Source organism: Chlorella variabilis, assembly GCF_000147415.1.
Source record: "Chlorella variabilis unplaced genomic scaffold CHLNCscaffold_11, whole genome shotgun sequence".
Classification (NCBI taxonomy): Eukaryota; Viridiplantae; Chlorophyta; class Trebouxiophyceae; order Chlorellales; family Chlorellaceae; genus Chlorella; species Chlorella variabilis.
Window position 1 is genome coordinate 861,683 of NW_005435077.1, and position 17,124 is coordinate 878,806.

Here is a 17,124-nt window from a genome sequence, read left to right on the forward strand (position 1 = left end):
TCAATCTCATGCCAAGCTTGCTGCTCCTGTCGCTTGCCGCGACAGACGAAATGGGGACGGTCAGAATTTGACGGATGTCGTGAATGCGGGTCCTGAAGTCACTGTGGGTCTAAATGATGGCGATGCTGGTGGGTGCGCTACTGCGGTCCCAAGTCGCGCATGAAGGTGCGGGCGTCGGGCACTTCGCCGTTGAACTGGGCTGAAGAGAAGTCAAAGCCTGGGTGCTGCGGCAGGGGGCAGGGGTGGCCAGGTGGGCCGGATGGTGGCAGCGCTCGCTGGTCAGACCAACTGAAGCAACCCGTGGGCAGCCCAGCAGGCGGGCCAACAGGCCGCCCAGCCGGGCAGGCGGGCGCCCCGCCGCCTCCTTGCCTCTTCCTGGAATCGCTCCAACAGCAGCCTCTTCTGGTCGCCCTCCCGCTCCTGCTCCTGCAGCTCGTGGCCGGCGACGGCGCTGGCCCAGGTGGCGCCCTGCTCGCCCTTGGCCAGGCAGATGTGCAGCTCGCCGTCCTCGAGCGTCCACAGCGATTCCGACACCTTGACCGCGCCGCCCAGGTCCTTCTGCAGGCCAGCAAGGAGCAACCAATCAGGGGCAGGCAGAAGCTGGCACCGCAGGGAGACAACGTGGCGTTGGAGACGGCCGGCAGGCAGCGCTTTCAGCTCACGTCCAGATAAGGCGGCAGCTCCTTGATGCCCACAGTCAGGTGCTGCGGCTTGATGGAGATGGCCAGCTGCTTGGCACGCACGCCTTCCGGCAGCTCGATGTAGATGTTGACCTCGCTGCAAAACGGCAGGGCGGCAGGGAGGCGCGGGGCGGGCGGCTGTCGACGTTGCACCCTGCCCTGTGGCCCGGCTCGGCGGCTCGGCGGGCGCTGATTGGTGCCGCTGCATTGCATGGGCGGCGTGCAGCCCCGCACCAGCCCTTGGAGCCCTTCATCCCCTTCCCGCTAAACTGATCACTCGTTGTTCCCCGCCTGTTTGGGTACAGGTTACTGATGTTGACACACCTGAGCGATTGGTCCCACTGGTAGATGGTGCGCCCTTCGTGCCGGTATGTGTGTCGCTCCTCCGACTGGGCCAACTGGGCCATGTGCTGGGGGAGGCAAACACAGCTAGGCAACAGGCGGCTCTGAGCCTGGCTTCCACCACTCCTAGCGAGTTGGGGCGATCGGGTAGGGCCCAGAGGATCGAGTACTTCAAAATTGGCGCCACGGGGGCAGGCGGGGAGATGGGGGGGAGATGGATGACGGCCCGAGCAACCCGCATGGCAATTATTTTGTGCAGCCATGCATTGCCATGCGAGTATGGCCGTGCAGGCCTCCCACTTGCGACGGCCAGTCCCCCTTGCGCCTGCCGCTCGCGGCGTTTGCCCCGCCAGAACTGGCAGACGACACAAAGGGAGCAATGCTGGTCACCGGGGCACCCTATTATCCTGGCACCGGGAGCCGCTGCAGGCCGCGGAGCCCCCACTCCGGGCTGCAGCTAGCAGCAGCAGCGCAGTAGGGCCGGCGTCAGACACCAGCACCAGAGACGCTGCCCGCAGCAGCCACCAAGCTGGCGGCGTGGCGTCGGCGGCGGCCGGCGGTGTCACCGCGCCCGAGCAGCTCCGCAGCAGCAGCAGCAGCAGCAGCAGCAGTAGCAAGCAGCAAGCAGTGGGGAATGGAAGCATTCGGGCGGCTGCAGCAGCGGCAGTGCCCAGCGGCAGCAGCGGCAGCAGCCTAGCAGAGCAGCCGCCCGAGACGGGGCTCGTGCCAGATGCTTGGCGGGGGCCCCTTGCATCCAGCAGCGCCGCCGCTGCTGCAGCGGCCGCGGCCGCGGCCGCCGCTGCAGCCAGTAGCAGCAACGGCAGCCAGGCGCAGCTGCCGGCGGCGTTCCCGGAGGTAGCAGGCGCCGCCACGGCGTCGGCGGGGATCGGGGTGCTTGGAGGGCCGGGCGCGGCAGAGGCTCCCGCGGAACGATCACGCATCCGCGACTCCTGGAACTCTCTCATGCGCTGGTCCCGCTACTTCAGGTGCGAGGGGCGCAGCAGACGCATTTGCAGGTTTCCATTGGCCGGGGCCTGCATGCTGCTGCATTTCATTGACTCATCAGCATAGTCGCTGACGTGCTGTTGGCAGTCGTCAGCAGTTCCTCCCCACCTCGCGCCACACATGTGGGTGTATCCACCACCAGCATTGCGACCACCCGCACCCTGCCTGGCTGCCTGCCTGCCTGGCGCAGGTCCAAGGAGGAGAGCAACGAGGTGCTGGACAAGCTTGAGAAGGTGGTGGTGTTTGGGGGCGGCAGCTTTGGCACCGCCATGGGCGTCTGCCTGGCGCGGCAGAAGCAGGACCTGCAGGTGGGGCCTTGTGTGTGTGGATGGTGTTAATGGTGGTGGTGCCGTGTATGTGGAGTGGGGTGGGCTGGGCAGGGGGCTGCGGCTCTGGGGTGGCTGGCTGGCTGGTTGACGGGACGTCCCTTTTTGTTGTTGTTGTGGTGGTGCGCATGCCTGCAGGTGACGCTGCTGCTGCGGGACCCCTACCTCTGCAAGGACATCAACGACCAGCACTGCAACACGCGCTACCTCAAGGTGTGTGTGTGTGTGTGTGTGTGTGTGTGTGTGTGTGTGTGTGTGTGAAGGCGGAGGCGGAGGGGTGGATGTGTTCCACCTTGCGGCAGGATGAGGCTGGATGTCTGGCTGGGTGCAGCCTGGGCCTCGGCATGCGCCGAGTCGTGCTTGCCTGGAGGAAGGCAGGGCTGCGGTCGCAAAGAGTCTTGCCGCAAAGAGGCTTGCCGCAAAGAGGCTTGCGGCCGCCTTCTTTTGAGCGGACCTGCCGTGGGCCCCCCACAGGACTACTCGCTGCCGCCCAACGTCACCGCCACCACCTCGCCACGCGAGGCCATTACCGGCGCGCAGTTTGCCATCCACGCCGTCCCGGTGCAGCACACGCGCGCCTTCCTGCAAGGCATCAAGGCAAGCGGCGGCCGCCAGGACCCCGCTGGCTGCTCCCCAGCCCTGATCAGCGCATGCTGCTCTCTACCCGCGCACACGGTCGCTGTCATCTGTCTGGCGGAGCCTTGGGCACCCCACGGCAGCCCAAGCACCGCTGCTGTTCCGCTCCTGGCACCTCTCACTGCTGCACACTGACTGCCTGCAGGAGCTGCTGCCCCCGGGCCTGCCCATCATCAGCGTCAGCAAGGGGATTGAGGTGACCAGCGGGCAGCTGATGAGCGAGGTCATCCCCTCGGTGCTGGGCAAGAAGCAGCCCACGGTGTACCTTTCGGGTGGGGCTTGAGAGGGGCTGGCTGCCTGTATTGGCTGCCTGCCTGCCGAGGTAGCTGGCGCATTGGAATCCTCGCCAGCCCAGCGCTTGGGTTCCTGTGTTGTTGCTGAGCCGTGGGCCCCTGGCCTCTCTGCAGGGCCCAGCTTTGCCAGGGAGGTGATGATTGGGCGGCCAACCTGTGTCGTGGCGGCATCCAAGGTGTGCTCGCCAAAAGAGGCCAAGTGGCCTGGGCCTGTGCCCCACATTGCTCGATCGCCGGATGCGTGCGTTGGGGGTGTGGCAGCGAGGCGCAGCAGCTGGTAGCTTGCTGAAGGTGGGAGCCCTTGCGGCCCGCCTGCCCGCCTGCCTGCCTGCCTACAGGACAAGGCGCTGGCCCGCACCGTGCAGCGCCTGTTTGCCTCCCCAGACATGCGTGTGAATACCACTACTGGTGAGGGCAGCAGCCCTGGCAGGGAGGGCCTGGCTTCCACTGCATTTGCAGCTGCCGTGCTGCTTGCATGCATGCCAGCCTCCCGGCACGTTAGCAGGGGCTCATGCTCCAGGCAGCCATGCCGCAGCAGGCAACCGCGGTGCCCTGCCGCCTGTCTGCAGACGTGATTGGCGTGGAGATTTGCGGGTCGCTCAAGAATGTGCTGGCCATCGCGGCGGGGATTGTGGAGGGGCTCGAGCTGGGGCCCAACGCCATGGCCGCGATGATTGCGCAGGCGCGTGCCTGCCCTGCGGCATCGCCCCTGGGTTGACATCAGGCATGCCGGGCAGCCTGCCGCACCCCTGGATGCGTCTCGGGCGGCTGCATGGCCTCGCGGCGCCCCCCGTGGCACCGACGCCTGGCCATCTCTCTGCCTGCAGGGCTGCGTGGAGATCCGGTGGCTGGCCACCAAGATGGGCGCCAAGGCGTCGACCATCAGCGGGCTGTCAGGTGGGCGGATGTGGGGGAGGCCCTGCTGCTGCTCGGAAGAAGCGTCGGCGGGGAGGGAGGGAGCGAGGGAGGCGGCTCCACCTCTTTTCGGCACGCAACCGCACCCGCCACCCGCGCTCGCACCACCACCCACGCTCCTGCATGCCGCCCCGGCCCCCTGCCGCCTGAGCCTGCCCTCCCCGCACCCCCGCCATGCTGCCCTGCGCAGGCCTGGGCGACATCATGCTCACCTGCTACGGCAGCCTGTCCCGCAACCGCACGGTGGGCGTGCGGCTGGGGCAGGGCGAGAAGCTGCCCGAGATCCTGGCTTCAAGCTCCCAGGTGGCAGAGGGCGTGGCCACAGCAGGTGCGCGGAGTGGGCGGCGGCGGCACGCCATGGCGACCGCAGGATGGGAGGGGTGGGAGCGCCACACTGCCGCGGGCATTGGCTGCTGTCCTGGTGTCCTTGGTACCTCGCCTTGCCCTGCCTGCTGCCAGGCGGCTGCCCCTCAGCCAGGGGCGCGCACCTGCAACTCAGCTCCCGCCGTCCCTGCCCTGCCCTGCCCTGCCCCGCTTTCCTCCTTGCCCTGTCCCGCAGAGGTGGTGGTCAACCTGGCGCGCAAGTACCGCGTGCAGCTGCCGGTGCTGACGGCGGTGGCGCAGGTGGTGGATGGACACATCACCGCGCGGCAGGCCGTGTTTGAAATCATGAACCTGCCGCAGATCGAGGAGCGGTAGCGGCGGCCAGCGGCAGCCCGCCGCAGGAACGGCCGCGCCTCGCCTCCGCTCGGCACCCCGGCGCCTCGTGAACATCACCCATGCCGCCGGCTTGCTGCCCACGTGGCGGCAGCCGGAGCTGCTGATTTGAAACCGTTTTTATAGAGCAGTAGTTTTGGTTCTTCAGTTTGACATTTTCCCTCAGCGCTCTCATCGCTTGTATGGCAGCAGCAGCAGCAGCCACGCCGGCCCTGCCCCCCTGCCTGCCCTGGCACGGCTGGCGCGGCGCTGGTGACGCCACTGACACACTGGCTGTGCGCCTTACTTCTGCTATGTCACTCCATTTCACCTCTTGTTGACGCTGCTGCCCCTCGTGTGACCCACACCCTTTTCACTGCGGTTTTCTCCCCGCGGCTGACTGTCAGCTGTCGCGGGGGGCTTTCCTTTTTCCCCTCTGGCTCCCCGCGTATCACACACACACACATACTAATGTCGTCTCTCTCCCAGCACTGGCCCTCAGAATTCACCATGTTACACAAACAGCGACGCCAGCCAGCACGCTGCACAGCGCCAAGCTACCGTCGCCAGGAGCCGGGCGCAAGAGCCGGCGCGCCGCGCGGCGCACACCATGGCAGGCTGCTCCTGCAGCTCCTCGCTGCTTGCCCACGCCGCGAGCTGCCGCTCGGGGCCGCCGGCGCGCCTCGCCCTCCTCCCTACTTGCCCATGCGCTGCCGCTTCTCGCTGCGAGGCGTCTCGTCCACATCCTCCTCCCGCTTGGCCCGCTTCATGCCGGCCAGCAGGTGCTGCTTGGCCTGCACCGAGCGCTTGAGCTCCAGCAGCTCGATGACCTCCTTCTGCGGCACACGGCAGGGGCGCAGCGCAGCACGGCATGCTCGGCACGGCACAGCGCGCACATCGCGGCACAGCACGTCGTTGTTGCTTGGCAGGTGGGAGTGGCAGCCAGGCACCCAATGGAGCAGCGAATGGACGCGTGGGCCCCACCACGGCCCCATGGGCATGAAGCGGGCAGCGGGCAGGGCGCGGGGCCAGGCGTGCCTGCAGGGAGATGTATGCACCACACACGGCGCGTGTCGTGCAGCGAGGGAACGCGTCCATCTTGATCTCCTGGAGGGCACCCTCCAGCGCCTTGGCCGCCCTGCACGGGCAGGCGAGCAGGCAGGCGGGCAGGCAGGTCGGGGGTGGTGTAAGGACGCAGGCAGGGGCAGAAAGGCAGGAAGCCAGGCAGGCAGGCGGGCAGGCAGGGCCTCGACAGAAGCAGGCAAGCAGGCAGGAGGTTCCGCGGAGGTGCTGACGGGTGCAGCGGGTCACCACCCCCCTGGGCAGTAAGCGGGGCCTACTCACTTGCCCAGCTGCTTGGCGGCCACCGCCTCCACGAGCTCCCGCGCGGCAGCGCCCCTCGCCACCGCCCCCTTCTCGGGCTCCTTGGGCTGCGCCTCCTCGTCAAACAGCGGCGGCACGCCGGGAGCCTCCTCGTTTGTGAACTCGGTGACCTGTGGAGGGGCGGGTTGGGGGGTGGGAGGGCTGGATGCGAGGTTGGAGGAGGCGGAGGGGGTGCGAGAGCGGGTGTGGTGTGGCGGAACAAGAGGAGGGATGGAGCGGAGGAGGCCAGCGGGCGGGGGCGCCGGCCCGGCCAGACGTGCCCCGCAGCGACGTGCCCAGGCTGCAGGGCGCGCGGCGCACCTCTCGTGCTGCAGGCGCAGCGGGGCCCTGGGATCCCGGCGCCGCTGCCGCGGAGGGCCCCGCGGCCGCGCGCCGCGCCGCTGCCTCCGCCTTGCGCTTGGCCTCTATCTGCGCCGCGCGCTGCAGGATCTCGTTCTCCGCCTCGTCCTGCTCCCGGCTGCGCTGCATGAGCAGCTCCAGCCCGCGCTTGCGCTTCTGCTCGTGCTGCGGGTTGAAGGGGTGCCGCACCTGCGGCGGCGGGGCAGCAGGCGGACAGCCACGGGGGAGGTTGGCAGCGCAGGGGACGCCGCGCCAGCCATGGCGCACGTGGCAAGGCATGGAGCGGGAGGGAGGAGTGCAGCAAAGGCGGCAGCCGCCCAGTGGGAAGGGATGGATGGCGGCCACAAACAACTATGCCGAGGCGGCGCTGCTGCGGCGATGTGGTGGCGCTGAGCTGGCGCTGAGCTGGCGCTGAGCTGGCGCCTGCCTCACCAGCGTGTTGTTGGCCACAGACTCCGGCCCGCCCTCGCGCCCCACCAGCAGCTGCCGCGCGACGGAGTAGTAGCGGGCCTTGAGGTCCTCGATGCTGCGCTCCGGCGCCCCAGGGAACTGCGGGGAAGGGTAGGAAGGAGAGCTGGTAAAGCTGCCCGTGCGCCTGCCGCACGCCACATGCACCACCTCCTCTGCACCTTACCGCCACCATCCTCGCACTACCACCACCACAGCTCATACAGACCACACACGGCCACCGGCACCCGCGCCACCGTACGCGTCTGCACTGGCCACACAGGCGAGCGACGTGCAGCCACATCCCCCCGCCTCCCATGCTGCTGTCGCCCCCGCGCCGCACCTCGTATCTGTCTGCGATGGCCACAAAGCGCAGCTCGTAGCGCGCCGCCATGTCCAGCAGATAGTCGGTCTCCTCGCGGGACCACCCCGCCTCCTTCTTGATCAGGCTCTTGTACTCCTCGTCGTTGTACCGCATGATGGGGGGCTGCGGTACGGTGGGGCGGTACAGTGGGGCGGCAGCGGCAGCAGCATTGAGCGGCGGTGCACAGGATGGCGCTTTCTGCCGGCGAGCCAGCCTGGGTGCGCTCGCCGCGCTGCCCTGCTGCCGAGCCGTTCACGAGCAGAAGCACACCCCACGCAGATACAGACACACCACACACACACACACACACACATGACACGCAGGCAGCCCGCCCACCTTTTTGTTGAACTTTGCGAACGAGTACTCTCCCGCGTCTGCCGGCGTCACCCGCCCCCGCGCGTCGCGGTAGCACTTCACCCAGTGCTCCAGCTCCAGGTCGTCGCCGCGCGCCGGGTTGCGGAACTTGCGCCACTGCGGGCGGGCAGGCAGCTCAGGAGGTAGGGGGTGAGGTGAGAGGTAGGCTGGTGGCGCGGGCAGCCGAAACCTCTGCTGCGGTTTGTGCTTGCTGGTAGGCGCCCCAGCCATGGCAGTGCGGGCTCCTGCTATGCTGCCCCGAGCTGGATTCCCAAGCAGGATCCCTCCCTAGCACACCACCAACAACCACACACACCGCCACCAACAGGCGCACAACCGGCGGCCAGCCGCCTCCACATGTGCACCCGCCCACACCTGAAAAGTCACAACGCCACGTGGGTCCCTCCTCGCCTTCTCCTTGAGCCCCGCCACCCCCTCCTTCTTGCGGATGTCTCCCATGAGCTGGGAGGGCATGAGCGGGTGGCTGCCGCTCAGCAGCGCAAACGCCTCCCTGCAGCAAGCGCCGCGGCGGGCGGCAGGTGAGCAGGCGCTGCCGTCGACTGCCCGTGTGAGTGCCTGCTGCCTGCCGTCTGCCCTCTTCCATTGCACCATCGAGGCCAAGCGGCCCATCCACCAGTGCCTTGCCTGCTCATGCCCTTGGGCTTGACCAGCTTAGGCGCCTTGGACTTTTTGGACTTTGCCGCCGGCGGCAGGCCATCCCGGGGCACGCCCAGGATGTCCTTGATATCCCCCATCTCGACGGCTCACTGCCTCGCCAACAGCCCCAGGCGTTCCAGGGGCAGCGGCTGCCCCGCCAGGAGAGGAACCAGGGCAGCAGGTGAGGCGCCCTGCCGCCAGCTGCCCCTGATGGTGTGCCGGGCGGGCTGTTCGCCCAAAAGACGCTGGTGTGGCGACGATGGGGCGCCGCTGCAGTGCTGTCTGCCGCGCCACGACGCGAGACAAACACCGGCTGCTGACAGGGAGGAATGGAGTCCCGCCGCTGCCTGAAAGAGTTTTGGATCGCGGTCCCGTCTGTCGTTGCCCCACACCCGTCCCGAAACGAGGTTTGTCGCAGGGGGAGCGGTACCTGTCGCCGTACATTCCTGCCGCCATCGATCAAGGGGCTTGGACCAGCAGCCAGCTGGTTTGACCGCTGCATCCAATACTTGCGTGCGATTTAGATGCCCAGTGAGGTCAGCGCGGCCTCCCCCGCTGCATTTCACACCCCTGCAGAGCCCTAGCAATAGCAAGCATGGAATACAGGGCGTTGGGCCGCACCGGTCTGAAGGTTGGTCCGAGATGATGCGTAGCGCCCGTGATTGCCGCGCACAGCGCTGAGGGCTGGCCACCCGCCACCCGCCCGCCAGTTTATGGTGCTAGATGCGTTGCCAACTGACAATTGCACCCTGGGAGCTCTGGAGCATGTATGCGGATTTTTCTGCTCCCTCCAGGCTTAGAGTGACCCCGATTGGCATGTGCGCTGTCCCCACGCCGCCGTTACTACACCGTCCCCGCCCGCGGTTTCTATGCCGTATGAACCCTCTCCCAAAGTGTAGTAACCACCCTCAAAATTCCTCTATGCCATAGTAACTGATTAATATGCTAACGTAGCATCCTAACCCGTATGGTTACACCCAGGCCTACCCGCCACCCGCCTGCTGCCGCAGGTGTCCGTGCTGTCCTATGGCGCGTGGATAAGCATGGGGTACCAAATTGGCGTGCCAGAAGCGGCTGCAATCGTCTCCAAGTGCGTAGAGCATGGCGTGAACTTTTTCGACAACGCAGAGATTTACAGCAACGGGCAAGCCGAGCAAATAATAGGGCAGGTGAGCGCTACCTCCTCCCCCGCCGCACCGCTTCGATCAAGCTTGCCCCCCCATGTAAACCCCTCCCTCTCTGCCCAGCAGGCGTTCAAGCAGTTGGGCCTGAAGCGCTCCGAAATCGTAGTCAGCTCTAAAGTCTTCTTTGGCTCAGGTGGGGCCTGCTGGAGAGGGCGGCGCCAGGGTGCCGTAGGAGCTGCATTTGCCACTCTGTGCGCCCACTTGTGGTGCCCGCTGGCGTGCAGGCAGCAGCGCGCCCACCGCCAGGGGCCTCTCTCGGAAGCATATCGTGGAAGGAACCAAAGGTGCGGTGCATGTGAGGGGGCTGCAAGCCGGCCGCATCCGCAGCACATAGCGGCTGGTGCAGCACACGCATGCTGGTGCAGCCCCACCTTGCCTCGAGCCAGCCCAGTCCAGCGGACTTACCTTGACTCCTTGAGCTACCCCAGTCATGTGTCCTTGACTCCACTGCTATAGCACGCTGGCGTTCCATTACTGACCTTGCCGTCCCTTGGCGCCCTGGGTGCAGCCTCTCTGGATCGCCTGGGCCTGGACTACCTGGATCTGCTGTATTGCCACAGACCCGACCCAGAGACGCCCATAGAGGAAACTGTGCGCGCGATGAACTGGGTACGGCGTGGCTGGTGCCAGCTAGCACATGCTGGAGACACGCCACCCCTCTGCTCCCTTGGCATGAGCCTGCCTTGTGTTTTGGGCGGTGCAGGTGATAGACCAGGGCTGGGCATTCTACTGGGGCACCAGCGAGTGGAGTGCGGCGCAGATTGAGGAGGCATGGAAGGTGGCGGATCGGCTGGACCTGATTGGGCCAGGTGTGTGGGACGTGCTGCTGTTCCTCGTATCTGCTCCGCAAAGGCCAGCCTGGGCTGCCCTGCTCTGCGTGTATGCTCCCACATGCTGGTTACCGTGTTGATGTCGCGCGTGGATCCTGCTGCAGCCATGGAGCAGCCAGAGTACAATCTGTTTCACCGGAAGCGTGTGGAGGTGAGGGGCATGCATGCGGCACAGGTGCATGCAACGGTGCGGAGATTGCGGGCGGGCAGAACTTCCAAGCCTGTCTCCGTGCCCACCCCCCTGCTGCCTGGCTGCCGTGCAGGAGGAGTATGCGCCGCTCTACTCCAAGCATGGTCTGGGCCTCACAACGTGGAGCCCCCTGGCCTCTGGCATCCTCACAGGTGGGCTAGCACCGTGCTGTGACAGGGCGGGGCAGAATCAATGATCTTCTGGCCCGGCCACGGGCTGTGACTGTCTCAAAAGGGGCCGACTTTTGGACGCGTTGTCCCCCAACATGAAGAGCGTGCCACATGGCATCCCCGCCCCTGCCTGCCCTCCTGCAGGCAAGTACAGCGGCGGCACGGTGCCCGATGGCAGCCGCATGACTCTGGAGCGGTACAAGGCAAGCGCCTGCCGGCCTCCCTCACCTCCCCAGCCTCGCTTCGGCCTGCCTCCCTCTGCTCCCATCCTCCTTGCCTGCATCTCTACCCCTCTCCTCCTCACCGCTGCCCGTCGCCCCCGACCTGCGCCGCAGCACCTGGCGCAGAAGAAGCTGGTGGAGAAGCGGCGGCAGATAGACCTGGTGGACGAGCTGAGGCCTGTGGCGGGCGAGCTGGGGTGCAGCCTGGCGCAGCTGGCGCTGGCGTGGTGCGTCAGGAACCCGCGCGTGTCCAGCGTCATCACTGGAGCCACGAAGGTGTCGCAGGTGCGAAGCGCCGCCGCGGCAGAAGCAGGCGGGGCACGCTGGGGAGGCTGGGCTGGCCACTGCTCCTGCCTCCCCGCTGGGGCCATGCGTTGCACCACCACCAGCCGGCAGCCACCACAACGTTCGTTTCTTTACCCCGCCGCGCCCTGGACGTTGCTTTGCAGGTGGAAGACAACATGGGGGCGCTGCAGGTGATTCCCAAGCTGACAGAGGAAGTTGTGGCGACCATCGAAGCCATCCTTGCGCAGCCCTGAGGATGGGCGGCCTGGAGGTCCAGCATTTCGGCCCCTCTTCTTCACTCTGTTGCACAGTATGATGGCATTGAAATCCATGGCCTTTAGCAGGAAACATGTAGCATACTGGCCTGCCCAGCATGCTGTTCAACCGTGGCGGTCGCCACAAGGAAGCAACGGGGCGGCGGCGGCACCCTCTTGTGGCGCCTGCAGCCGCTCGGTCGCGCCTTTGCAGCATACACTGGCCTTAAACCTTTCCGAAAAGACACGTGGGTTCTGTAGAGTCTCCATGTGCCCAGAACACCCCTCGGGGAACGAAGAACTGGTCCGGTCTGCCCGCCCACCTCCGGAGATCCCTTTCTCCTAACCCTCGCTTGATATACCCGGCACCCACTGATCTCTCCCATTTCATCCCAACCAAGGCAGACAGGCGGCCCAGCATCCCCGGCAAGTGAGTGTGCTGCTCGTTAACGGGACTCAAGGAACCCGCCTGTGTTGCTGTGGCGACCTGCTGTGTTGCTGGCCACAAAGGCCAACTAGAGCCTCCTGCAAGCTCAGCAGCATGCCCCTGCTGCGCTAGCAGCCGCTGGCGGAACACTCCGCCCTGATTCCTGAGGCCTGGTAATGTGCCTCATGTTCGCCTGCAGATTTTGACGCTCAGCGCTGGTTGGCCAGTTTCATCACCGTCAGTCGTAAAGGTGGGATGGTGGCTGCGGGACGAGCCTGTTCACGGCTGTCTCCCCGCTGCTCCTCTCCCCGCTGCTTCCCGCCAGCCGCCGCCGCCGCCGCCGCCGACGCTTGCAAGCAATATTGCCCGCCTGTCCATGCAGAGCTACCTTTGCCGAGCTACCATGCGGGCCACCGTCTGCTGCCTCGCCCTCCTGGCGTGCCTGGTTCCAGGTGAGGCATCCAGCACAGAGCTCCCCAGCGCATCACCCACCAGCATCTCATGGCCGCCCCGCCGCTCCCCGCTCCCCTCCCGCGCTCCTGTTCAGGCCTCGCTCAGAACACCGCGTGCCAGAACGCCGCGACCCTGCCCCCCAAGCTCGCCGCCAACCTCACCGCGTCGATCAACGCCGCGCTGTTGCCCAAAGCCGACAACACCTACACCAACTCCACCAAATCAGACTACATCAGCTTCACAACCCCAAAGATCTGCTACAGCGGCAACTGGTGCGTGCCGCCCCTCCCGCCGCCGCCGCCGCTGCGTCTGCTTCTGCTCCTGCTGCGATGCCCGCCCAAACCCCGACCTCCACACGAGCTTCTTCATTTCTACCCCGCTGCTGTGTGCTCCCTGCCCCAGGTTTGGATACCACCTCATCCCCTCTGGCTGCATCCCCAACGTGGGGGGCAAGACATACCAGGGCTCCACCGGCAAGACGGTGTCCATCAGCGGCATCTACGGGCTCAAGGTGAACATCACGGCCTCCCAGACCTCCTGCTCCTCCGCAAACGGCGTCACCACCTCCACCAGCGCAATGACCGCCACTGCCACCTGGCCCACCATCGTCATGACGGCAAGTGTGCTGGGGTGCTGCGGGGCAGCTGCTGCCACGGCTGCCAGGCACGTGCCTGCAGCCGTAGCCCCGCACTTGAGCGCCCGACTAGGCTGCGCCACAGGCAGGCGCCTGGGGTTGGCAGCGCTCCCTCCACCTCGATCGCCCGCCTGCTGATACGTGTGCTGCGCCTGCCACCCTTGCGCCCGCAGACAACTCTGGACTGGTACCCGATGGTGGGCGGCGAGACTGGGATTGGGATCAAGCTTACGATCACGGGCCTGAAGATGGTGATGAAGGTGCGATTGCCTGCAGCGCATCCCACCGGCCAGCCAGCCGGCGCTGGCCTGAGGGAGGCGGTTATCGCCACCATGGCCAGGAGGCCGCCCCGCCATGACCCCCCGGCTTGGCCTGCCTGCTCTCTGCAGGGCTCCTACACCTATGCGGTGACCACCGCCACCAAGCAGGCGTGCTTCACCGCCGCCTCTGTCTCCTCCACCACCATCTCATACACCAGCATCACGGGGCAGTGGATCATTGCAGGATCCCCCGCCGGCGCCGTGCCCGGCAAGGTGAGGTCAAATGCCTCCAATAGTGTCCATCTCTGCACCACTGATTGTGCTCGTCCCCCGCTCTGACTCCCTACTGCGTGGTGCCCGCTGCGCAGGTGACCAGCAAGATCGGCTCAGCACTCGTCAGCAAGTCCACCAAGGTGACCAATACCGTCAACACCAAGCTGGCAGATGACGTGGTGGGCACCTGCAAGAGTTCCACCTGAGGGCTTGTCCGCCGAGCCTTTTCTGGCATTGCGCTGCTCTGCTGGCAGGAGCAGCGTATGAATGCAGTGACGTCCTCGGCGCTGGGCTGACTGCCTGGCTGCCAATTCCAAGACCCCCCTTCCCCCCTATTCTGCACGTTTACCGAGTACACCCTTCTGTCCCTGACACCTAACACCCAGCTTCAATACTTGTGTGACAAAAAATGCAAAGCCACTGCATCACTGGCAAGCTGAAAGCTGCTGAAGAGAGCACCACAATTCACGCCGCCGCCTCAGCCTCCTGCCCTTCAACTGGCTTCTCTGCCGTCACAGTTTCAGCCGGCTTGTCGGCAGCCTCCTTGGCCTCCTCTGCCTGCTCAGCATCGGCTTCCCTAGAATTGTCCGGCTGCTCGGCGGTGGCCTCTGTGGCCTCAACCTGCTGCTCGGCAGCGGCCTCTTCAGCCTGTGGCGCCTCTTTATCCACAGCCTCCTTCCTCCTGGCCTTGCTCTTCTGCTTGGCCTGGGCCGCTGCCGCGCCGCTACTGCTCTGGCTGGTGCCACCGCTGCTACTGCCACTGCTGCCGCTGCTGCTATCATCCTCGCCCTCGGGCGGTCCTCGCGTGTATGGTATCCTCCAGTACAACCAAGAGTAGATTACCTGCGGCTTGCAGGCAGTACGCACGTCACAGGCTACACGCATGCCGCTGGGCAGCCCTGAAGCCCACTCGCCCTTTCCACCACCACCACACTGCCTGGCACACCTGCCACGATAAGGGCTGCTCCCTCTAGTTCGGCCACAGCAGCAAGCCCCTGCGCCACTCCTCTGCTCCCCACCCACCTCCAAAGCATCCCCCACGAGAGGGTCGTACTCGCGCTCCGGGGCCGGCAGCGACTGTGGCTGCTGGTCCTCGGGCACCTTGCGCCGATACCCCTCCAGAAGGTCCAAGGTCACGTTTGCATACGGCCGGTACCCCGTGTAGCTCCACCTGCAAGCCCGCAGGCAGAAGCCGGAGTTGGAGGCGGCCAGGATGGCATCAGCTGGCAGGCACCAGGCTTTTCGACACAGCGGCAGCACAGGGCAGCCACACAGAGGAGCAATGCCAGGGGCCGCCGCTCCACACGGCTAGCAGGGGTCCCGAAGCACGTGCGCCCGCCCTGCCGCACGCGCGGCTGTGCCAGGAACAGACCACGGCGCAGCGACGGCCGCCGGGCTGCCCACGCACTTGCGCCACACCGTCGCCAGCGCCTTTTGCATCGTCTGGACCTTCTCGGGCGGGATGGCGCCCAGAATCTCGGGCACCCGCTCCATGTCCTTCTGCTGGATGCGCACCACAAACTTGCGGTAATCGATGATGCTCTCGAAGGCTGCAGGGCGGGGAGGGTGAGGCAACAGGCAAGCGGCTGGGACTGAGTGGCCACGCTGCGTGCGGCTGCCTCGGTCGCGGACGTGGGGCGATGATGCCACAGGGCGCAGCATGGCCGGCAGGGTCACAGCAGCAGCGGCAATTGCGCGCGACAGTGTGATGGCAGGTGCGCCGAGGGAGGGTAAAGCACTCACCGAGGTGGACCTCGTCTTGGATGATTACGGGGAGGCAGCTGCAGCACGGGAGAGGCGCAGGCGCAGGCAGCGGTGAGGGCCAGGAAGTCGAGGAGGCACCAGCGCCAGGGCGGGCGCCGCCCCGCCGCGCGGCTCCACGTGCCAAGCTCCAAGCCCCACCAAGCCACGCCAAGCCAGGCTGCGCCCATGCGGGCGGCTCAGTGTGGTGCGTGCAAAGGGCTGCGGCAGCTGCACATCTGCAGGGACCCACCCGTGCTGCACCGCATCCTCAAAGCGTGGCGAGAAGCCGTCGCCCGGCAGCACAAAGCAGAAGGTGGAGGAGGCCAGCAGCTGGCTGTAGGTGCGGTCCATATCTGGCGGGTTCCCCTCCCCTATCCAAATCTTAAACTTGCCCCACCAGTCCTTGTCTCCTGCAGGGCGAGGAGAGGGAATCTTCCCCCACGCATCCAGCGCAGAAACGAGCTGGCGAGGCAGGGAGGGGCACACACCCACGGGCTGGGGCTGCCAGGGCAGCAGCGGCCCTGCCCATCACCACCAGCCAGATGAAGACTCACTGCAGAGGTTCTCCAGCGTTTGCCGGATGCCGCGGCTGTAGGGCTTGTTGTTCTGCTGCGTGCGCCCTGCGGGCCGGCGCGGCATCATCACGACACGCTCAGCAGGCTCAGCAGGTGCAGGTGCCCAGTCTGACAGATGCACGATCCACCCAACCTGGCAACACCCAGGGCTTACCCTTGAAGAAGGCAAGAGTGGTTCGGTTGCGGGTGAAGGCTCCCACCAGTGGAGAGAGCTCATACTTGAGTGGGCTGGTCATGGGCGGCACCACGAGGTCCTGAGGGAGAGCAGCGGCGGGGGAGGGTGGGAGGCACACCGCACCAGACCATCAGCACAGCACATCAAAGCACAGCACCGCAGCACAGCGGATCGCAGCGTGGCGACAGGCTGTGGTAGCAGAGGAGGTGGGCTGGCTGCCGGGGCCGCACCTTGGCCGGGTCATAGCAGGGGAAGTCGCCCAGCTTGCCTTCGGTGCCCTCTGGCATGTAGATGGGGTGGCTGCGAGGAAGAGACGGGGACAGCCAGTGCGGCATGGGACGGGACACGTCAGTGGCAAGGGCGGCAACAGGTGCAGGCACAGGCGCAGGCGGCGGCGGTGGAGGCGGAGCCGAGCGCTGCAAGGACAGCAGACTGTGCACATACAGCAGCAGCAGCCTGTACCGCAGCCTGTACCGCAGCGGCCAGCGGCCGCTCACCGCGCGGGCCTGCTGTACACGTCGTCGATGTACCCTGTACTGCTGGTGTGCCCCAGGTCCATGCGCCCCCAGTGGGTCAGCATGGTGGCCGGGCGCAGCACGGCGGGCAGCCAGCAGGAGCCCTCGTCGTGGGACTGGAGGATGATGTGGTCCCTGCCGCCGCTGCGGTCCCAGTACGGGTGGTGCGCCCGCAGCCAGTGGTAGACCTCTATGAGCATGTTGGTGGTGGCATGCACCCGCGGGATCTCTGCAAGTGTGTGTGTGTGAGTGTGGGTGGGTGGGAGGCGGTCGGGGTTGGGGGGTCGGGAGCTGGCGGGTGGGATGGCAGCGCACGAGTTGCAAGGGAGGCACGCACGTGTCGGCTGGCGGATCGATGCAGTCGCCCTGAGCTGCTGCTGGGCTGTGCGCGGCGACCCAGCCACTCACTGTGGAACGCGTGAAAAAATGGCGTGTCCGCAAACCCTGCAGGGGTCACAAGGGCCAGCGGGGAGGTGGCGGCCGCGCGACAAAAATCAC

General features: G+C 66.3%; 4 protein-coding genes across 4 annotated transcripts in view; 2 read left to right on the forward strand and 2 right to left on the reverse strand.

Annotated features, from left to right (window-relative positions):
• Positions 1–1,283: 1,283 nt before the first annotated feature.
• CHLNCDRAFT_134409 (hypothetical protein) lies at positions 1,284–4,896 on the forward strand (the record flags this gene model as incomplete). The annotated part of the gene is made up of 12 exons (XM_005847238.1): positions 1,284–1,299; positions 1,480–2,008; positions 2,218–2,335; positions 2,492–2,566; positions 2,828–2,914; positions 3,135–3,261; positions 3,397–3,458; positions 3,621–3,690; positions 3,852–3,913; positions 4,110–4,179; positions 4,388–4,525; positions 4,757–4,896. 12 exons carry the CDS (start codon positions 1,284–1,286, stop codon positions 4,894–4,896), a joined length of 1,494 nt encoding a protein of 497 aa, XP_005847300.1.
• Positions 4,897–5,408: 512 nt separating this feature from the next.
• Positions 5,409–8,535, reverse strand: CHLNCDRAFT_57975 (hypothetical protein; the record flags this gene model as incomplete). The annotated part of the gene is made up of 9 exons (XM_005847406.1): positions 5,409–5,729; positions 5,932–6,031; positions 6,238–6,386; positions 6,577–6,804; positions 7,048–7,164; positions 7,406–7,549; positions 7,763–7,897; positions 8,156–8,291; positions 8,390–8,535. 9 exons carry the CDS (start codon positions 8,533–8,535, stop codon positions 5,589–5,591), a joined length of 1,296 nt encoding a protein of 431 aa, XP_005847468.1. The 3' UTR covers positions 5,409–5,588.
• A 425-nt stretch (positions 8,536–8,960) lies between these two features.
• On the forward strand, positions 8,961–11,687 carry CHLNCDRAFT_59682 (hypothetical protein). Its single transcript, XM_005847239.1, has 11 exons — positions 8,961–9,068; positions 9,448–9,606; positions 9,688–9,754; positions 9,846–9,905; positions 10,130–10,230; positions 10,325–10,430; positions 10,556–10,602; positions 10,715–10,793; positions 10,956–11,014; positions 11,147–11,317; positions 11,482–11,687. Exons 1-11 carry the CDS (start codon positions 9,033–9,035, stop codon positions 11,569–11,571), a joined length of 975 nt encoding a protein of 324 aa, XP_005847301.1. The 5' UTR covers positions 8,961–9,032; the 3' UTR covers positions 11,572–11,687.
• Positions 11,688–14,396: 2,709 nt separating this feature from the next.
• CHLNCDRAFT_52572 (hypothetical protein) overlaps positions 14,397–17,124 on the reverse strand; it is a gene marked incomplete at both ends in the record, with an annotated part of 6,165 nt that continues 3,437 nt past the window's right edge. The window contains 10 exons of the mRNA XM_005847407.1: positions 14,397–14,461; positions 14,638–14,789; positions 15,027–15,168; positions 15,362–15,399; positions 15,612–15,771; positions 15,916–15,981; positions 16,091–16,190; positions 16,342–16,411; positions 16,609–16,855; positions 17,035–17,070. Coding sequence (XP_005847469.1) covers positions 14,397–14,461; positions 14,638–14,789; positions 15,027–15,168; positions 15,362–15,399; positions 15,612–15,771; positions 15,916–15,981; positions 16,091–16,190; positions 16,342–16,411; positions 16,609–16,855; positions 17,035–17,070 — 1,076 coding nt within the window. The remainder of the gene's footprint in view (positions 14,462–14,637; positions 14,790–15,026; positions 15,169–15,361; positions 15,400–15,611; positions 15,772–15,915; positions 15,982–16,090; positions 16,191–16,341; positions 16,412–16,608; positions 16,856–17,034; positions 17,071–17,124) is intronic.